This window comes from Lepisosteus platostomus, chromosome 6, assembly GCF_059453375.1.
Source record: "Lepisosteus platostomus isolate fLepPlt1 chromosome 6, fLepPlt1.hap1, whole genome shotgun sequence".
NCBI lineage: Eukaryota > Metazoa > Chordata > Actinopteri > Semionotiformes > Lepisosteidae > Lepisosteus > Lepisosteus platostomus.
Genome location: NC_142616.1, coordinates 5126456 through 5145888, shown reverse-complemented (window position 1 = coordinate 5145888; position 19433 = coordinate 5126456). Strand labels below are relative to the sequence as shown.

General features: G+C 45.5%; 1 protein-coding gene across 2 annotated transcripts in view; it reads right to left on the bottom strand.

Moving 5' to 3' along the window:
- Window positions 1–16893, bottom strand: part of LOC148659709 (ovochymase-like) — a 77212-nt gene extending 60319 nt beyond the window's left edge. Inside the window, exons 1-17 of one of the 2 annotated variants that reach the window (XM_088637406.1) lie at window positions 16819–16893; window positions 11287–11304; window positions 10674–10842; window positions 10135–10403; window positions 9752–9906; window positions 8797–9109; window positions 8379–8541; window positions 7101–7372; window positions 5674–5828; window positions 5205–5457; window positions 4923–5091; window positions 4541–4797; window positions 3276–3433; window positions 2798–3050; window positions 2526–2688; window positions 2121–2392; window positions 284–435 (exon numbers count right to left, since the gene is read on the bottom strand). In XM_088637406.1, coding sequence (XP_088493532.1) covers window positions 284–435; window positions 2121–2392; window positions 2526–2688; window positions 2798–3050; window positions 3276–3433; window positions 4541–4797; window positions 4923–5091; window positions 5205–5457; window positions 5674–5828; window positions 7101–7372; window positions 8379–8541; window positions 8797–9109; window positions 9752–9906; window positions 10135–10403; window positions 10674–10842; window positions 11287–11304; window positions 16819–16873 — 3246 coding nt within the window. In that variant the 5' untranslated portion in view covers window positions 16874–16893. The remainder of the gene's footprint in view (window positions 1–283; window positions 436–2120; window positions 2393–2525; window positions 2689–2797; window positions 3051–3275; window positions 3434–4540; window positions 4798–4922; window positions 5092–5204; window positions 5458–5673; window positions 5829–7100; window positions 7373–8378; window positions 8542–8796; window positions 9110–9751; window positions 9907–10134; window positions 10404–10673; window positions 10843–11286; window positions 11305–16818) is intronic. The other variant, XM_088637405.1, reaches the window with a different exon arrangement.
- Between the last annotated feature and the right edge of the window lie 2540 nt (window positions 16894–19433).

Genomic DNA, 19433 nt, shown 5'->3' with positions numbered 1-19433 from the left:
TGTATTTTCCAGAAACATTCCAGAAGGCAGTCCATGTGTGCACCAGACATGCTCAGAGAGACAATTTATCCAGTTAACCTTTAACCTAGCTTACATGTTTGTGGAAGTTGTCAGGAAAGCAGAGCATCTGGCAAGCACCAAGGTGAACTTAAGGAGAACATTTACACTCATCGCAGAGTGTAAACCATTTCAAAATTGATCTGACGATATGAAATATGAGGCACTAAGCGGCCGAAGAGAAGGAGAGTTGAGGAGACAAATAAAAGAAGAGAAGTGTGTGTACCAGACATGTGGCATTCCCCCCATCCGGTACTCCTGCACAGATCATGTTTTCAGTGATACTGTTTACTCCAAAGGCCTCAGCATACAGACACCCACACTGTCTGTTTCCCATGATGGGCACCTGGGCCTCCTGTAGAATCTGGGCATAAAAACCTGAAAGACAAGTCAAGTCATCGTCAGCTTTCTCTCTCTGCCGTGATCCCAGTTTATGGCTCAAATTAGTCATTAAGTCATTGCTTACCCCCCAGGTAGACCTCCCTCCAGGTAATTTTGCCACACCCACCCCAACAGGTCCCTACCACAGGGAGCTGTCATTTACTTACAGGAGACCATTACCTAAGTTTATCTTTGTAAATATACCACAGGATGTTGAGATATTAGCCATGATGCGGGGTAGAGAGGGGTGGTTTGAAAATGATTTCCTGTGCTTCACTACACTGGACCATGGGAATACCGTGACAAATGGATGTTTATTATGAATATTTACTGCAGGGTGTCTGTATGGTTCACGGAAGTAAATTGTAGTGAAGGTGTGTTGAAGCTTCACAATAATGACAACAATAACAAATGTAAAGACCATAATAAAACTATTAAAAAAACCTTCCTGTCATTGTCAAACCTGCTCACACTAAAGGTCTCTGCGTTTCACCAGGAGCCCTTATCCCACAGGTGGATTCCCTGATTAGCCATTGACCACCTGATGTGGAAGAAGATCCATCCCATCTGCTCACATTCAGTTTAGGGCTAGTTACAATAATCTCGTGCTCTGAGGCACAGCTATAGTTATCCTTTGCTTGTCTGTGGTGTTTACCTTGTGTGGACTTTCTGGTTTTTGCCTGTGATTCTCCCTGCGGTTCTTTTGCCTGTGTTTTCTGGTCTCAACCTGGTGCCTTCCTTCTGATTATGACTCTGGACCATGTTTTACTTTCACCTGCTTTGCACTTCTCGCCTGACTGACCGCTTACCCTTGTCTGAATCTGGATCCATCCTCAAGACTCCGATTGCTTCTTATTGTAAGAACTGCTTCCCACTCATTAGGGAACAGTTCTTTGAAATGACCTAGTATTGTTTAATATCTTAAGATATTAATATGAAAGTGTCGTTTATAATATATTTGTAAGTTCTGGGAATTAATATGAACTTGCCATTTCTACAAAGAAGAACATCTGCTTTGTATAAGTTAGCAGCCATAGACTGCTGTTTCCTGTATTATTATTGGTCATCAGGGCAGTATTGTAACGAACAGTTCTTTCCGGACCCAATGCGGACGACACAGTCCGATGGAGTGGGGAAACACTAGGGAAACGTCATGCAGGAAAACGGGGCTGAAGACAGGGGGGTGTGTCCAAGGTGCGCTGGTGCACGGGGGAGGTGTGGCCGAGGCGAACAATCCGAGAGAGTAGTCCTTTGGGAATATCCAAAACACCAGGGTAAGTCCAAAACCAGAAGATCCATCAGAGCAAGAATTAAAAAACCACGAAGGCCGGGTCAGAACCGGCGGACGGGGAACAGGAACGGGAACCAAGGTTAAAACCTTAACGGGACCAGGCGCTTCCAGGTCCCGGACTCGCACGATATGGAAATCAGAGCAGAGCCCGGATGAGCGTCAGCGCCTGGCTTTTAAGGTGGGCTGGGAATAGGGAGCAGGTGCATAGAATAAAGTCTTGAGTGATAGGGCTGGAGCACCCTTAAGGAGGGGGAACTAATATCGTGACAGTATAATCTTTGACCTGTGAAGCAGGCTCATATGTGCATCTTACACTGAACAACCTTCGGTATTTCAGTTTTTGAACAGTAAAGTCGCTATGAATTGTTCTTTAAATATTAAGGATACTCACTATAGTCATCTGTGTTGCCCCAGCCAGTGACCCAACAGCTGGTGCCAGTGCTGAAAGAGCTGCTGTTGTCAGCCAAACAGATGGGCTGGATGTAGTTGGTGAAGTTGACAGGGGTTTGCAGTCTCAGCAGGGCAATGTCATTCGTGAAGGTTGTAGAGTTGAAGTCAGGGTGCGGAATGACCCGTGTGATCCTCCTAGACACTTCGTTGGGGTTAGAATTCATCTGGTTCTGCCTGCCCAGATAAACTGTCAACTGTCTGTTATCACTGATCCTGAGAGAGGGAGAGATCATTATCACTGTTATGTCTGAACTCCACTCTGTTACTCAAATACACTTTCAGAAGACTGGAGTGAAAGTATCTAAAAAGAGAAAAACCAGGAAAAAGGTTAAACAGATCCAGTTACCTGTAGACACAGCCTGCAGCAGACAGCACCCACTGGTGGTTGATCAGAGACCCACCACACATATAGTACCCAGAGTAATGCAGACTGGCCTGCCATGGCCAGTACCCCTCCTGTGCAGATTGGCCCCCTGCAATTCTGGTACGGAGAGGTGCCTGCCCACACTCTGGATCGACAGCAGGGAGACAGAGGAAGATGTGAAGGATGATCTATTGAAAGGCTGTATGATAGTAAACTTCTCTGCTTCCTGATGATTGAGGTAAAATATCACTTACCGCTTGAAGATATTGGGGTACTGCTTGGTGGACTACAAGTGAAGTTCTTCCCAGGATCTGAGCCATTGGAACTGAAGGTGACAAAGCCTGGAGTGGCCATCCCAACCATCTGATAAATCCAGTCTTCATACTGCGACACCCTGGTATACAATCCAGGAAGGTCAGTCTGGCCACAGCCCTCTCCTGGCCTCACAATACCAGCCTGCACCCAGGAAGAGCCCTGCTTACAGATCAGGGGTCCCCCTTCATCTCCCTAGAGGCAAGGATAGTGAAGGAGGGAGTAAGTATACACTGACTAACTGGACCCTACAATACATTAAAACTGTACTGAGAGAGAGGGGGGCTAATACAATAGGCTGCATAGAGAGAAAAACATCTAATAAGCATTGGGAGAGTCTGAAGAAATCAGCATTTCTTGACAATGTTGTGAATTGAACAAAAATGAACCTGGCAATATATGCAGAAGGAGTGTCTGTACCCAGCAGGTATCCTTGCCTCCATTCGGCTGTCCAGCACAGATCATGCTGTCATTGACCGAGCCTGGTCCGTAGTTCAAATCATAAAGACACCCACACTGCCTGTTCCCAATGATGGGCAGCTGCACCTCCTGCAGGGTCTGGTTCCCTGGCAGAGACACTGGAAAAGAGGTTGACAGATTTTGTACCCAGTTGGTGGCTGAAATCCAGGTTTGGTATCCTTCATAGCAGGATCTCCTAGTCATCGCCACTATACTCAGCCTATCATTGTCCACCCACTAAGAACATTGTTGTCAGTGACCCCAAAGGTATGTGAAGAGGTTGGACCAAAGGGGCCACTGAGTTTTTGCTCATTCCTTATCACCCTTAAGCCTTTTCTGTTTTAACAAAAGGGTACAGTATACACAAAGATCTAATGTTGCTGACCACCTGATCCACCAGATCCAAATCTCTTAATTGCCCATAGCACATCTGTGTGCTACAACAGAAGCCTGTAAACACACATTGTTACACATCTAGACCCAGAGGGTATTGTGCTCGTCCAGCAATACAATTTATTGCTTCTCTTGTCATTTACATCTGCAAAATCGGAACATCAGAAAAAGACATATTTCGGAGAACGGTTGCAGTAGTGAGGATAGGAGATCTTTCCCTATAATTCCTCTTCAGTCCATTATCACACTGACCTTTCTGTCTGTGTCCTTTCACGGAGATTTAAAAAATACCACAAAGACAAGACAAGACTCAAATCTGGTTCCCAATCTCCAAGTACTCAACAATCGATTTTTTTCTTTCTAATCTCTCAAAACATCTGGAGATCTCTGCCTCCCACAGTTCCCCCGGAATCCATTTCTGACTTACATCTCTTTTGTTCCCGCAATACAATTTATTGCTTCCCTTGCAGAAAGCGATTTCTGTCATTTACAGCCACAAAAGACACATTTTGGAGAAAGTGTTGCAGTAGTGAGGATAGGAGATCTTTCCTCACTAGCAGACCCCAATTCTGACTAACATCTCTTTTGTCCCCTTTTCACTTCCCCAGTCTCACATTCACCTGCCTCGCCCCATGTTTATTCGTCCAATACTCCTACTCTCTGCACCCTATACACATGACGAGACTACTCAACCAGAGTGCTGATTTTTCTTTTTCCCTTTCATTGCGGAATTACAGGTTGCTTCAAATTGTTCTTTTTCAGCTTGCAAGCTGTCATAGCTCAATGCTTGAGCCTCTTCAGTGTGTGTGACTGATTAGAGGGGATAAACTCACTGAATTCAGCTGTGAAGCCCCAGCCAGCAACCCAGCAGCTGGTCCCAGTGTAGAAAGAGCTGCTGTTGGCTGCCAGACAGATGGGCTGGATGTAGTTGGTGAAGGTGACAGGACTGCGCAGTTCAAGCAGGGCGATGTCGTTGTTTGAACTAGAATAGTCAGGGTGCAGAAGCACCTGCTTAACCTTCTTGGATAATTCCTGGGAGTTGGGGCCCGCCTGTGTCTGTCTGCCCAGGTACACTTTCAGTTCACTGACCCTGTAGAGAGAAAGGTCGTATTGCTCTGTTTCTCCATTACTGTATTCAGTTTGCCTCAGTTACAGTACGGTACTACAGCATGATGAAACCGCATGAAAATCCAATGAGGTTACAAACAGACTTACCAGGCTGAGTAGACACAGGTTGCAGCTGTCAGTACCCACTGCTGGTTGATCAGGGATCCTCCACATCTGTAATACCCAAAGTAATATATGCGGACCTGCCAGGGCCAGTACCCCTCTGGGGCAGAGACACCCCCCACAATCCTGGTACTGAGAGGGGCTTTTCCACACTCTGGAGGCACAGGACAGATAGATAAATATAACTTAAGTGTCTGAAATTTGTAAACAATTTTGATTACAAGTAAATGATTACTTTGCATTTGATTTAACCATACTATCACCTACCACTGGAAGCTACTGGAGTAATTTTGAATGGAGTGCAGGTAAAGTTGCTGTCAGGGTCTGTGCTGTTGGAGCTGAAGGCCATGAAGCCTGGAGTGGCCAATCCCACCTGAGTGTTAATCCAATCTTTGTACTGGGACACTCTGGTGTACACACCGGGGAAATTGGGCTGGGCACAACCCTCTCCGAAACCCACAACACCAGCCTGAACCCAGGAAGAGCCCTGCTTACAGACCAGGGGACCCCCTGAGTCTCCCTGCAGAGAGACAGAGAGATGCGAGGACCCAAGTTATTATTTGAACAAAATAATATTTTTTTTGTAGACTGAAACATATTTTACTCAACAGTAGGTGTGCAAAAGATGGAAAAAGAGAATTGCAAGGGCACCCAGGAGACTTTGTCAGATTCGTCAACTCTTTTCGCGCTCTGAGAGGGATATGGACAGCAACAAAACAATGAGAAGTGTCTTAACCTGGCAGGAGTCCTTGCCCCCCTGCAGCACTCCTGCACAGATCATGTTGCCAGTGACACTGTTCGCTCCGAAGACCACATCGTTCAGACACCCACACTGCCTGTTCCCAATGATGGACAGCTGGACCTCCTGCAGGGTTGTGGGTAGAGTAGCTCCTGAAAGACAGGACAGATCATTAAGTGTCTGGAAGTTAGATCTGCATCCGGGAAGCATGATTTCATTGACTGACTCTAGACAGCTATATCACCCTGCAGCTCACTACAGCCAACTCACTGAAGCTCAGCAGTGTGAGCCTGGCCAGTACCTGGATGGGAGACTCCTGGGAAAGCTATGGTTGCAGCTGGAAGAGGTGTTAGTTGGATCAGTAGGGGGCGCTCACCCTACAGTCTGTGTGGGTCCTGATGCCCCAGTATAGTGAAAAAAGGCACCGTCCTTCAGGTGAGACATTAAACCAAGTTCCTTCATTAAAAATCCCAGGGAATTTCTCAAGAACAGTAGGGGTGTTACTGTGGTGTCTTGCTCAAATTTCCCCCTGGCCTTTACTAATCATGGCCTCCTCATTATCCCCATCTCCAAACTGGCTTCATCACTGTAATCGCCTCCCCACTAAGAGCTGATGTGTGGTAAGAGTACTGGTGCACTATGGTTGCCGTGGTTTCATCTAGGTGGGGCCACACATTGGTGGTGGTGGAGGTTAGTCCCCATTACCTGAAAAGTGCTGTGAGTAGAGTGTCCAGGCTTTATTATTATTAATAATAATAGGTGCATATAGACGAATATTATGCTGCCTTGCTTGAAAGTGGTTCTCTGCAATAAGAATTGTGTAAATTGTAATAAAAAAAGCATGTCAGAACTTTCCCAAAATAATTACAGAAAGTGACTGAGTTTAAGTCTTTGATGCAGAGAATGTTTATGAAGTAGGTGGTACACTGTTGTGAACCTTATTTTATTATTTTTAGCCACCACTCCCAGCTATTCCTGTATCTTATATTTATATTTATAAATATAGTTAATGAGGTTCAGAGGCATTATTATACTTTATTATACTTTGGTTGTTTTTACTTTTAGCTACTGAAATTTCCCTTTAGTTACATGATTCCATATTTAATTTTTTCTATTAAGTGGATTTAGAGAAGTTCAGTAGTAAGACAGATTAAATAAAGTCATTGGTTCATTAACTTGACCTAGGCAGTGGTCTTCTCTAGGCAGTGAAAAGTTACATTTGGTGTGCCGAATGATGCTGTGGCATGCTGTGGTGAGCTTGCTGTGGAGAAGACCTTTGCCACACATTCTGAGTGGTTGCATCTGTATATATTTATATGGTTGAAATTGAGTGGTCTGTGTTGGCACAGGGAGATAAGGCTCATAGAACAGTCACGCCTATAAGCAGGAGTGTTTGAAGTGCGATGCCAATGAGATCCACTCACCATCCTCAGCTGTGTAGCCCCAACCAGTGACCCAGCAGCTGGTCCCATTGTAGAATGAGCTGCTGTTGTCAGCCAGACAGATGGGCTGGATGTAGCTGGTGAAGGAGACAGGGCTGCTCAGTCGCATCAGGGCGATGTCGTTGTCCTCGGTGACAGAGTTGTAGGCAGGATGCACAATGATCTGCTGGACCGACCTGGACACTTCGATGGGGCTGGAGCCAGACTGTGTCAGCCGGCCCAGGTACACTGTCCACGGATAGGTGTTCAGGGGGCTGGAGAGAGAACGAGGACATAAGTTCCTCAATGTCTAAAGTCTGTCATGCTGTCTGATCGTCAACATTTCTGTGTTTTAATTGGTCGATGGCAGTATTCTATCTGGACCAATCGTGGCTCTTGGCTCAGCTTAGCTGGAGTGCTGTAAATATTGTGAGAGTGCACAGGTTTTAGACTGCACCTTTTCACCAGCTCCAAGTCCTATATATCTCTGATGGAGCTAGAGAGCCAGTGTGAAGTTTCTCCATTGTCGGATCTTCTTATCAGAAGGCTTAGGTGAGCATTTAGGCTCTGTAAAAGATTTGAGGAAGGGGTGCGCCTTAGTTAAGGACTCGTGGCGTGACTCTGGCATGATCACCCGATTAGCCACATGAGCCTTTGATTCTCCTCTAATTTTACCGGTGTGAGGACCAACACATCTTCACTCCGCTGTCAGGGAAGAGCGAGAGGGTTAATTTTCACATCCCCAGGGCCCTCTGGGGGCGACTAGTAGACTCAGGAAGTGAATTTTTCTCCTTTATGTCTCAAAATATACAGTAGATGCATTTTTTGTCTACAGGCAATAGGAGCGCACTGAGCGTGTCAGTCTGTTTTTACCTCTCCCTCTGTGGGCAGAGGACTTGTCACTGTCAGGTGCTCAGAGGTGCTGGAGAGTCTGTGTCAAATTCGGGGTCTGAGTAGTAAAATGTGTGAATGTCATGTTTATTCTGGAGCAGAAGAACGCTGACCTTCACTACCGTGGGACTCAAGTCAGACTTGTGTGGGAAACCAGATTTAAAGAAGTGCCTTAAAGTTTGAGCCATCTTTGGCAGCATGTTTTTTAAAATGGTAATCACCATCTTTACCTTAATATAATAATATAAAGCACTAAACCATAACATTTCCTGTGAATTGTATAAAGAAACTTGAGTTTTACTTTTTAAAGGGGATACTGGTAGGCCAACATCAAGGTGCTTGAAGCTAGAGACGTTGATGTTCAGAGACGACAATCCTGTTTCTACGTACTCTGGGATGCAATGTGCAGCCGTCAGCACCCACTGCTGGTTGATCAGGGATCCTCCACACATGTGTTGCCCATAGTAATGCAGGCTGGCCTGCCAGGGCCAGGACCCCTCCTGGGCAGGGTTCCCCCCTACGATCCTGGGATTGAGGGGCACCTTCCCACACTCTGGAGGAACAGGACAGAAAGAAAGACCTGATGAGTCCAAATGATACCAAAAAGAATTCATTCATCGGAGAATAAGGCAAACATTTTTTTTAAAGTTGTATGTTATTTAACTTGTTGTTACTGCTTCTGTACTGTGTTTATGTTTTTTTTTTGGTGTTTCCACAATGTCTCTGTATGGGAGCATACATGCAAATAAGCATCTCATTGCACATGTGGAGATGAAAATACACTGAACTCAACTGAACATTTACCTACCATTTGGTGCTATGGGAGCTGGCGCAGGGGTCGGGTAAGTGACTGATGGAGTGACAGGAGTGGTCAGTGGTGCTCTTGTAGTAACTGTAGGACTACAGGTAAAGCTGCTGTCGGCGTCTGTGCCACTGGAGGTAAAGGTCACAAAACCTGTGTCTCCCGACCCCACTTGTCCGTTAATCCAGTCCTGGTACTGGGACACCCTGGTGTACACCCCTGGGAGACTGGGACGGGCACAGCCCTCTCCAAAACTCACAACACCAGCCTGAACCCAGACGGAGCCCTGCTTGCATACCAGGGGACCCCCTGAGTCTCCCTGCAGAGAGAGAAGACTGTTAGAACAGGAATTGACTGACACACAGCCCAGTACTGTCCGCTAACTGAAAAAAAGACAACATAGACGTCCAGAAAGTGAAGTGGGCCATAGCTCACAGTCTCCGGTCTGCCTGGCACCCGGCTGTGTTCACACAAAGTTGAACACCTCCTGGTGTCGTGAGATCTCGACTGGGAAGGTTGTCTGTACATCCTGCCCCCACTTAACGGGTAGTTACCTCGCCAGCTTCAGGATACGTAAACCCTGCCCTGTCTACAGTCAGACATTCTGTCATTGAGCCTACGTGCCAGTGGAAGTGCTCCTCATATGAACCAGCCATTTAGGCATGAAAGACTCTGTCTGAATCAGCCAGCCTCCCCGATCCTGATATCAAGATGGAACCTGTTGGGCAGCCAGATCACTACGCGTCCTTAGCAGCCAACTAGACCTGCCTGGCTGCATCGCACAGCTTCCCTGTTCTGTCCACCTGTCCATCTGCCTGCCCAGCGCATCCCCAGCTCTCGCCTGACAGCCCAGCAGCCTGACCAGTCACCTGGACCTCAGCAGATGGATTCCTCTGCCAGTCATACAAACACAGGCCGCATGGTAACATATATGATGTAGATACAGAAAAAAAAGAGTTACCTGGCAGGAGTCCTTGCCCCCCTGCAGCACTCCCGCACAGATCATGTTGCCAGTGACACTGTTCGCTCCAAAGACCACATCATTCAGACACCCACACTGCCTGTTCCCAATGATGGGCAGCTGGACCTCCTGCAGGGTCGAGGGTAGAGTTGTCCCTGGAAGACAAGACAGTTTGTTACTACCTAACCCTTTTGCCCTCTTGGTGCTGATTATACTGGTCACAATGGAGCAGTGATCAGTCACCAGTCATCCCAGGTCTATCCAACACTTGAGATCCATGTCTCATTCTGTAAGGCCATTTGAAGTTGATCTTGATCTCAGTAAGCTAAAGGAATAGTCCAGCCTCAAAGGTGGAATAAGCAGCTCTTGCCGAAGATACTCACCACCTTCAACAGTGGTCCCCCAGCCAGTGACCCAGCAGCTGGTCCCATTGTAGAAGGTGCTGCTGGTATTAGCCAGACAGACGGGCTGGATGTAGTTGTTGAAGGAGACAGAACTGCTCAGTTTCATCAGGGCGATGTCATTGTTGTTGGTTGAGGAGTCATAGTTTGGATGCTTGATGATCTGCTGGACCCCCCTGGACACTGTGTTGGTGCTAGAGCCCGTGTCTGTCACTCCCAGATACACTGTCCACTGACTTGGAGTCGTGGAGCTGGAGAGTGAAAGAGTGGAGAATGTGAGAAGAGTTGAAGTATTTCTGATGGCACAAATAGTTTCTGACTAGCCACTGTGAATACACAGTGCAGGAAGTATACAAAGAGAAACAGAGATAATTTATCAATTCTAATCACAGAACTTTAAGTCATCAGATTTACTCTGACACTGATGACTTTAAGAGCTCATCAGTTTTCACAGTCATAACAATCTGCAGTTCCTGTCGGCACTGTACATACTGACAGAGGGGGTCCTGTTTTTCTCCTACCCTGAAAAGCAGTGCGCTGCAGTCAGCACCCACTGGCTGTTGATGAGGGTCCCCCCACATGTGTGACCCCCATTCAGACGCAGACTGGCCTGCCAGGGCCATGACCCTGGCTGGGCAGACTGGCCCCCAACGATCCTGGTGTTGAGGACAGCCTGTCCACAAACTGGAGCTTAGAGAGAAGGAGGAGCTTGGTTAGTGTGGATTGTGCTGTTTCTTTATTCAGAAAAGACAACTTAGCAATTGGGTGATTATGTTGAAATTACACTACAGTTTTTGTGTGCTGGATGTACCTTCCTACCGTGTTGTTGAATACATATCATGAAAAGTTTCAGGAAGAAGCTGGAGAGGATCTTGGCTGCTCTGTATTTTGGGCCGACTGTGTCTCTTGTCCTGTTGTGTGTGTTTATTACTGAGGGATTCTCTGTAATCTCCTCTCTCTCCCCCTGTGTATCCTGTCCTGCAGTGTGTTTTTATTTATGAGGGGTTCTCTGTGATCTCCTCTCCTTCTGAGTGTTTCCTGTCTAGTTGTTTGTGTTTATTACAAATAGATTCGTAGCATTTAGCTGCATTATTTTTAAGAGTTTCTGCTCTTTTTTAAGAATAGTATTCTTACCACTCTGGGCTTGTGATTCTGAAAGGAAGAAAAAGAAAAGGCTCATTAGAGAAATGAATGCAAAATTATTAAATTTACAACAGAAACAAAGGACTACAGAAGGTAAGTAAAAGTTCTTGTCTGGAGCAGAGTTGATTCCTGTAGTCCAGACACACTCCACTTTTCAGCCAATAACTGATTTCCCAAGTACTAGAGCACAACTGAGCGGATTCCTGTGCTGGAGTAATCAAGGATTCCCTCTGCTGGCCAAACTAATAACAACAACCCATCACGTTTCTATACAGTTATGCCAGTGAAGCAGGAATTTAATAAAGAACCATCAGGCAGTTTTTCTAGTTACCCAAGTGTGTCAGGAAATCGAATAACGATTAATTATGCTGTTTTTCCAGTGTAGCAGGAACCATAAGTCTCACCTCCTCTTTCTCCAGTTTGGTCACATGATGAAACATATACTTGTGGACTAAGCTGATATCTTTATCTGTGTTCACAAAAAATATAGATATTAAAGGAATCCAGTTTCATGAATGAGGAAGTGTTTCCTTTGTGAATGTCTTCTGGGAGAAATGGAAATGGAGAAGGAGAAGGTTTATATTGAATAAGAGTGACAAGTGAGTCATGACCACCTAACCTTGAGCATGTAACTTCCACTTCCTGTCCAGCTCTGTTGACACCAGCAGGGTTTGTCTGGTTTGATCCCATGCCCATATTCCTTCTTAAACCCATCCGTTCATTTTACAACCACTACAGGGTCACAGGGGAGCTGGAGTCTAATCCAGCAAGCAGGGGGCACAAGTCCCTTGCGGAACAGACACAAACATGCACGCACACTCACACCAGGCGGAATTTTCCCAGAATCCAATCAACCCACCAGCACTTGTTCGTACTGTGAGAAGAAACCGGAGCATCTGGAGGAAACCCACACAAACATCTGGGAAAATGTCCACAAAGACACCCGGAATGAGCAGATGCTACCCACTGCGCCACCATGCCGCCATCTTCCCTATAGGCCAATTCTCATTTCTTATTTCTTATTTATCTTATCTCATTTCTTATTAATCGTTCTCTTTTAATCATTCTGGTCTTTACCTATTGTTTCTTTAGCCGTGATCCTTACACTCTTCCTCTGCATGTTCTTGTTCCCTTTACGCTTTATACATTTATATCCTTATTCCACCGTCTGTGTTCCATGTTCCTTTTTATTCCCAAGTCCTCTTCTGGATTTCCTGATCCTGTTTTTTATTCTCTTTTTGTGTTGCTTATGCCCTGTTTCTCTGTTCCTTTCTTCCCCTGATCTAGTTTGAACTCACTTCTCCATATCCCATTTTATGGGATAGCTGTGGATACCCCAAGAGGTGGTGCTGAATTTAGGGGTTCACAGCAAACTGGGCTAATTTCTGCCTCAGGACAGCACCCCACTGGGGCTGGTCTGGCACCCGTCACCTGACATCCACATGTGACGTGAGAGTTTACAGGAATCAAGAACGACCAAGAATTAATTATTCCAATTTTGCAAAAGGCCAGAGAAGACATTCTGCTTTTAAAAAAGAAATATGCTGACATCTGTCTGTGGACTGGCAATAAGTTTAACTTTTAAACGACTTAGACTTGATTCAGTCTTTTTTTTCCTTTTTTCCATTTTTCCATTTTCTGAATGAACATAAAACTTCAGTCGGGGGCCAATAGGCGACTTGGCTCATGAGAATCCCCGACAGCTGTTATACCGTCAGCTGGAGACACTTCAGCAGCAAATCAGCTAACAGAAGGAGCACATCCTCCTCTCCTGTGGTTTGGAGAGGTTGTCAGTGTCTCCAGTGAGAGTGAAATCAGGAGTAACAGGGAAACGAGCCAAGATATGATCTCCCTGACGAGAGTGAGAACAAGCCCGCACATGTGATTATACATATTGATTATACGTGATACTCGTGCAGGCCTGCATGCCTTTCTCCAGATCAAATAACAGATTGGTTCAAGGGGAGAATGCAGGGTGGATTAAAATGTTAGGAGAAGGGAACTGCCAGAACAGGTTTCAATCGAGAGGCTGGGTGCCAACAAAATGTCACTACAAAGTCGCTTCAAGCGCTGGGCCCACCCCTGGCACAGATACAGCCTGGATCTCAATCTTACACGTAAGAGCTCGAATCTTTACAGAGAAGAGTGATCAGCAATACTCCAGGGCTTGAATGAATCTCCTGCGCTGATGATGACCTGACTCAAGTATACAAGTATACAAAACCCTCAGTGCCAACGATACTGCTGAAAACACTAGGAAAAATCAATATTTTATTTTTAAATAATTTCATTTACGTTTTAAAGTATATAAGGACATTCCTTCTTAGGTATTATTTTTTCCCGTTCTTTCCCAGTGTGAACCCGGGTTCGACTTTCCGTTTAAGGGTCCTTCAATTCGGATCTGAAGAAACACTGAAAACTAATTGTTATTATTATTGAGAGACAGATTCACTGTCTGTTCCTCAGGATGTGACAGGAATCTGTATTATTATTTTTATTTCTATTATTATCAGTAGTATCTATGACGTTTGTAAGTTCAGGAAGGTGATTTTCCTGGCTGCTGTTCGACAACCTCAGATTTTGTGGCTGCAGAGCTCAAAATCGTGTGGTCTTGGGGACTCGGGGACACTGACCCCCCCTGCGACACCGGAGTTTTGGGAATATTTCCAATCCCCGCCCTTGGTTACATGTTTGCCTTCCAAACTATTTTCCTGACTGGGCAAACCACAGCTGAAAACGGGGAGGGATGTAGAATCTTTCTAGCAGGTACTGGAGCTGTTGGCAACATTTTGACCTCAGATCTTTGCCCATTCCTCTGAGCTCCCCCACAGGCTGAGCCTTTGACTTCTGTGTTCCTTTACAATACCGTTTCAAACAAAGCTGACTCAGAGCAGAAACTGCCGGGCAGCTACAAATCTTTTCCTACAAAATCCGTCTGAAATTTTAGCACTTTGTGTGTTTTAGATAGAAATATGCTGTTATTTTGGAAAGACTTGTTCCTGACTCACGCAGTGCAGATATTCATGTGATGTCTGCTTCCTTAAGTAACAGGCACAGACATACTCCCTCTGAACATCTGAACATCTGCTGGTGCATTTGTACAGTGGAATAAAGCTCCAGGAGGATTTTTTTTAATTTAATTGAGACAAGCTGTTGCTCTCTGGAATTACTTTTGACTTACTTTTGACAGCCATGCTAAAGCAGTTTCTCTTCCCATTACTGATCCAGAATACAACCCAAATCATGGACGCTAAGCTGATTGCTGTAGAGCAATGCTAGTGATACACCTGTATGAAGGAAAAGCCACCAGTTTGGAATGACAGCATGACAAACTGATCAGAGAAGAGAGAATGGCCAAGTCCGACCTGGGTCAATTGTCCTAGGGTTCCGACAATCAGACAGAGTTCAGCAGCATGGTGGGTTCAAAAGGCTTTTGAGGTACATCAGCACCATTTCTCACATTGCTTCTAGGGGGAAATGCGCTCTGGGTTCCTAGAAGCCTGCTTACACATGAAATTTGAACACAAGCCCTTTGTAATTCGGTACTTCCTATACTCACATTACCTTGGCTACAGAGAGCTGTGATAGTTTGTATTATATCACATTGTATCTAGAGCCTTTTACTGCCACTTTACTGATGCTGTACTCTGAATAGAAAATAATATCAAGAGTGTTAAGAAATAAGTCAACTGTAGTTGATTTATGGACACGTTATTCACCACATCTATATGTGTATATATCTATATATATCACATCTCAGTATCATTACTGTAACTGGTTTCCATAGACCAGTGGTTCGCAGTTCTGGTCCAGGTGCACCCCCACACACCTGCTGGGTTTCTTTCCTCCCCCCCTTTAATTAGATAATTGAAGCCTTAATTGAGGTAAGAAGTTGCTTCAGTGTAATATTTGCATAGTATTTCTAGTCACAAGTTTGGGATTTTATTTCACTTAGAAAATACAATGGTTTAAGCTCCAACATGTTGTACTTCTGGGAACAAACAAAGACAATGAAGGGGTTTTGATTGTGGAACCAAGGGCTCTGCTGAAACAAAAACCAACAGGTACTTCTCTTGTGCCAGAACTCAGCTTGTCGGGAACTGAACGGGATCGAAGTGGACCGGATCTTGTGTTCCAGTGTTGCTGTTCTCAACCATTCAGTAACACATTTCCTCAAAACCAAGGAAAAATCTGAACACATTTACTCAAAACCAAGGAGAAATCCGTTTCCTGCTTAGGCAGGATGAGGGTACCTGCTTCAACAAAAAAGTGGCTTGATTGTTATTGAAGAGCAGGTGTAAGCAGGCTGATCAACTTGGCCAGATAGCAGCGAATCGTGGAATGCAGTGATCTTAACTAAACGTGTTTTCCAGCACACCTTGCTAGCGTGCAGTAAGATATTGGCAGTACAGTATGTTGATGTTCTGCTTGAGTGGCGGTGTAGCGCTCCAGTGCCTCTGTTACGCTCGTATGTCTGCGTTCTCCCCCACAGCTCACACTGCACTCCAGCACCCCTGATTTCACAGAGCCCTGGAGTCAGCGCTCGTTCAGAAGGCGACTGGCAGCAGTGTAGCCCGATGACAGAGGTAGTGAGAAATCCATCTCGGGTTCAGACACTGTTGTGTGTGTTTATCTGGATACACTCTCTCGACATCTAAAACAGGGGTTCCCAGTCTTGTCCCTGGTGACCCACATACCTGTTGGTTATTGCTCCAGGAGAGCCCACAGTGACACAATCAAACCCTTCATTGACTTAAGGTTAATTTGAACTGTTTGCTCCCAGCTCTTACACATGTTGGAGCTCTGACCTTCATATTTTGTAAATGAAATAAAATCCCAAACTTGTGACTAGAAACAAAACGCAAACACTCCAACAAAGCAACTTCTTAGGTCGATTAAGTCTTCAATTATTTCATGAAGGTGGGCTGGACTTAAACCCAGGAACAGGATTGAGAACCAGTAATCCAAGCCCTGTTCTTGTACTTTCCTAGAGATGTCAGCCACCAGCTTTATAGGTGTAAATCTGGATCTGAACCTTGAAATGATTTCCACCAGTCTAGCGCAGTGAAACACAGTGCTCGCTTGGCAAAACTATTGCAAAACCCTTGGATCCCATAATAAAGTCAGTACAAAGTGCAGTAAGAAACGACTAACTTGTAGAGGAAGACTGTGGCAGACGACCACCTCCAGAGGAACAGAAGCCACCAGGAAACGAGAAGGATGGTGTTGTTTCAGCCAGTCAATTTAATTGATCAGGCTGACACTTGGTTTTTGGATCCCTTGAGTGCGGATCACTTCAGTGAGACACAGACACAGCTGGCACAGACACAAAGCCTGTTACCACCTTATATCACTGCTTAACAGGTGGATCCGCTGCAGATCTGAAATGATCGGCCCAGGTCAGGACTGAAGAGAAGGCTGGCAGACTCAGAGACACGCCGACACTGACTGGGCAACAGACCCACAGAGAAACACACAGGTGCGCAGGCAGACAGGTGTGCACACACACACTCACTAGCCTACCTGTCACTGACAGCAGCAGAGTCAGCAGGGAGAGTAGTTGGCCCCGCAGTGCCATGGCTTACAATGGGACCTGCCTCCACTGTCCCCTGCTTTTATCCCTGCCTGTCACCTATCACCTGCCTGACACACTCCACCCTCCCTCTTCTCACCCTCCCCTTCTCTACTGCTCTCTTTCAAACTTCCTTAGTGAGGCTCGAAGCAGATCCAGATTCTATTGATCTCCCACTTCTCACTACTCACCCAGTCAGTGTGTTTGAAATAAACACACAGAATTCCTCCATAATTACCACACATAACAGGACAGGAGACACAGTGAGAGAGGAGATAACAGAGAACCTATTAGTAATAAACACACACAACAGGACAGGAGACACAGTGAAAGAGTGGAGACAACAGATACAAACAGGGCTCACACTACTGGTGGAGCTCAAAGTGACAATTCCCGAAACTCTGTCAGCCCCTCTGTATTTTAAAATAAGTTTCGCATTCTTTTTCAAGCCTTAATGCTACATTCATCAAGAGCTTGTCAGAGATACACGACGTTTTAAATGTGAGTTATGCTTTTAGCAGTAGTTTAACTTTTGCAAGAGAAACTGAGATTAAAAGTCCCATTGTTTCTGCAGTGAGGGTATGCTGTCCGACCAGTGACGTGACAAACATTTTATGTACTAATTCCATTCTATTGCATTGTCTTGTATTATCTAATTCTGAGAAAGGGCAGGTTTTTTTTTTTGCCTTAGTTCCTTGTAAATTCAGGTCTTTTTCTACACACTTTCATGCAGAGCCTCAGTAATGCAGGTTTTGTGGGGTCACCATTAAATCACCAGTTTTGAAAGGTGTGGTAGAACTCCCATTGTGATCCATTATAGACAGGTGATTTGTTCAATTCAATAACTGAGAAAGATTTTTACCGGGAATAAAGACATCCAGGAATCAGGCGCTTCATTGAGTATTTTGAGAACAATCAATCTTAACAGAACCCCCCCTTGGTTAAGGGGGCAGCCTCCTGGCTGTGGGAAAAGGGAGCCAGGACCCCCATTTAGAGAGGGAGGGACCAGGGGTTTCTGTAAAGGGGGAGATGGGTATAAGAGGAATGAAGGAGACTAAATGAGAGAGGTGCAAGAGAAATATAAAGATCTTTATTATATTCAATATATATTATATATAAGAAAATAAAATGTATAAGTCACTAATTATTTATGTTTTAAACATCTGGGCGAAATTGGCTTTGCCTGTCAGAGCCTGGTCTCCAGCTGAACGTCAGTTAAGAATTTGCATTTAGTGCTAAAATCTTTTTAAGTGTTGTGCTCCAGAGTTCTTTTAACTGATTGTCTTACTTGCTTCATTCATCAGTGGCTTCCGTCTTTAAAACCAGCTGACTTATAAGACTTACTGGACTGGGGCTCCCCAGGACCAGGGTTGGGCACCCTTGATTTAGGGGGACCTGTACGAGTGACTGGACTGGGGCTCCCCAGCACCGAAGTTGGAGATCCACTGATTTAGGGTGACCTATAAGACTAACTGGACTGGTACTCCACAGGACCAGGGTTGGAGACCCCTGATTTAGGGTGAACTATCAAGACAACCTGGAGTTGAGCTCCCAAGTTGGAGATGTACTGATTCGGGGTGATCTGTAAAGCTGACTGGATTGGGGCTCTCCAAGACCAGGGTTGGAGACCCCTGATGTAAGGTGACTGATAAGATTTTGTACAGTATATACCTGGAAATCAGACCTGTTTTCGACTGTGCGAATACGCTACTGGTTTCAATCCATCGCCGAGATTTGAACCCGGGTCCTGAAGGATTCGGTAGTCCTTGGAGACATTAGCTCTTGCACACCAATGGACAAGAGAAACATAACACTCAAGCCTCAATGATTTGTTGTGGATATGATGTCAAACAGGTGGCACGGTGGTATGCTGGGTTAGCGCTGCCACTGCTCCTGGGTTCGACTCCAGGCTGGGGTGCCATTGGTGTGGAGCTTGCATGTATCCCATAGGTCCTTCTGGGCTTTCTCCTAGTACTTTGGTTCCTCCAAAAGAAAAGCTGCTGAGATTAATGGACACCAGTACTCTGTACTGTATGTATGGGAGGGCTACTCCCCCTTGTTTAGGGTGTAGTCGTGTACCTTCTGTGATAGACTCCAGGTTGCCAGGACATTCACCTGCAATAAGAGGCTTTCTGATGATAGATTCACAGATGTTTCACGGGTACATTTTCGGTATTAAACATGATGCGTTGCCAAAGTCTATTTTGGGTACTTTGACACAATCCTGATCAGCCTCTGGACAGACTGCTGTGGGAATGTCCACAAGTCTTCCCAACCGCTGATAGCTGGCAGGTCAAGGGCACTTCCTGTGGGCTGTACTGCCGGGTTGGTCCCACAAGATGTTCTACTGGACTCAGGTCAGGAGAAACATCTGGCCACAACAAAACTCCCGCGTTGTTTTTTTAATTTAATTGGTTGTGCCATTGTAATCCTTGCACTGCGTGGTCTTCCTACTGCCCTACTGGGAGATCAACATGGCCAGACTGACTCTTGGGAAAGGAAAAACTTGTGACTCGGGGACTTTGCCAATGCGTGACTCAGCACTGAGGATGACCTGTCTGCACCT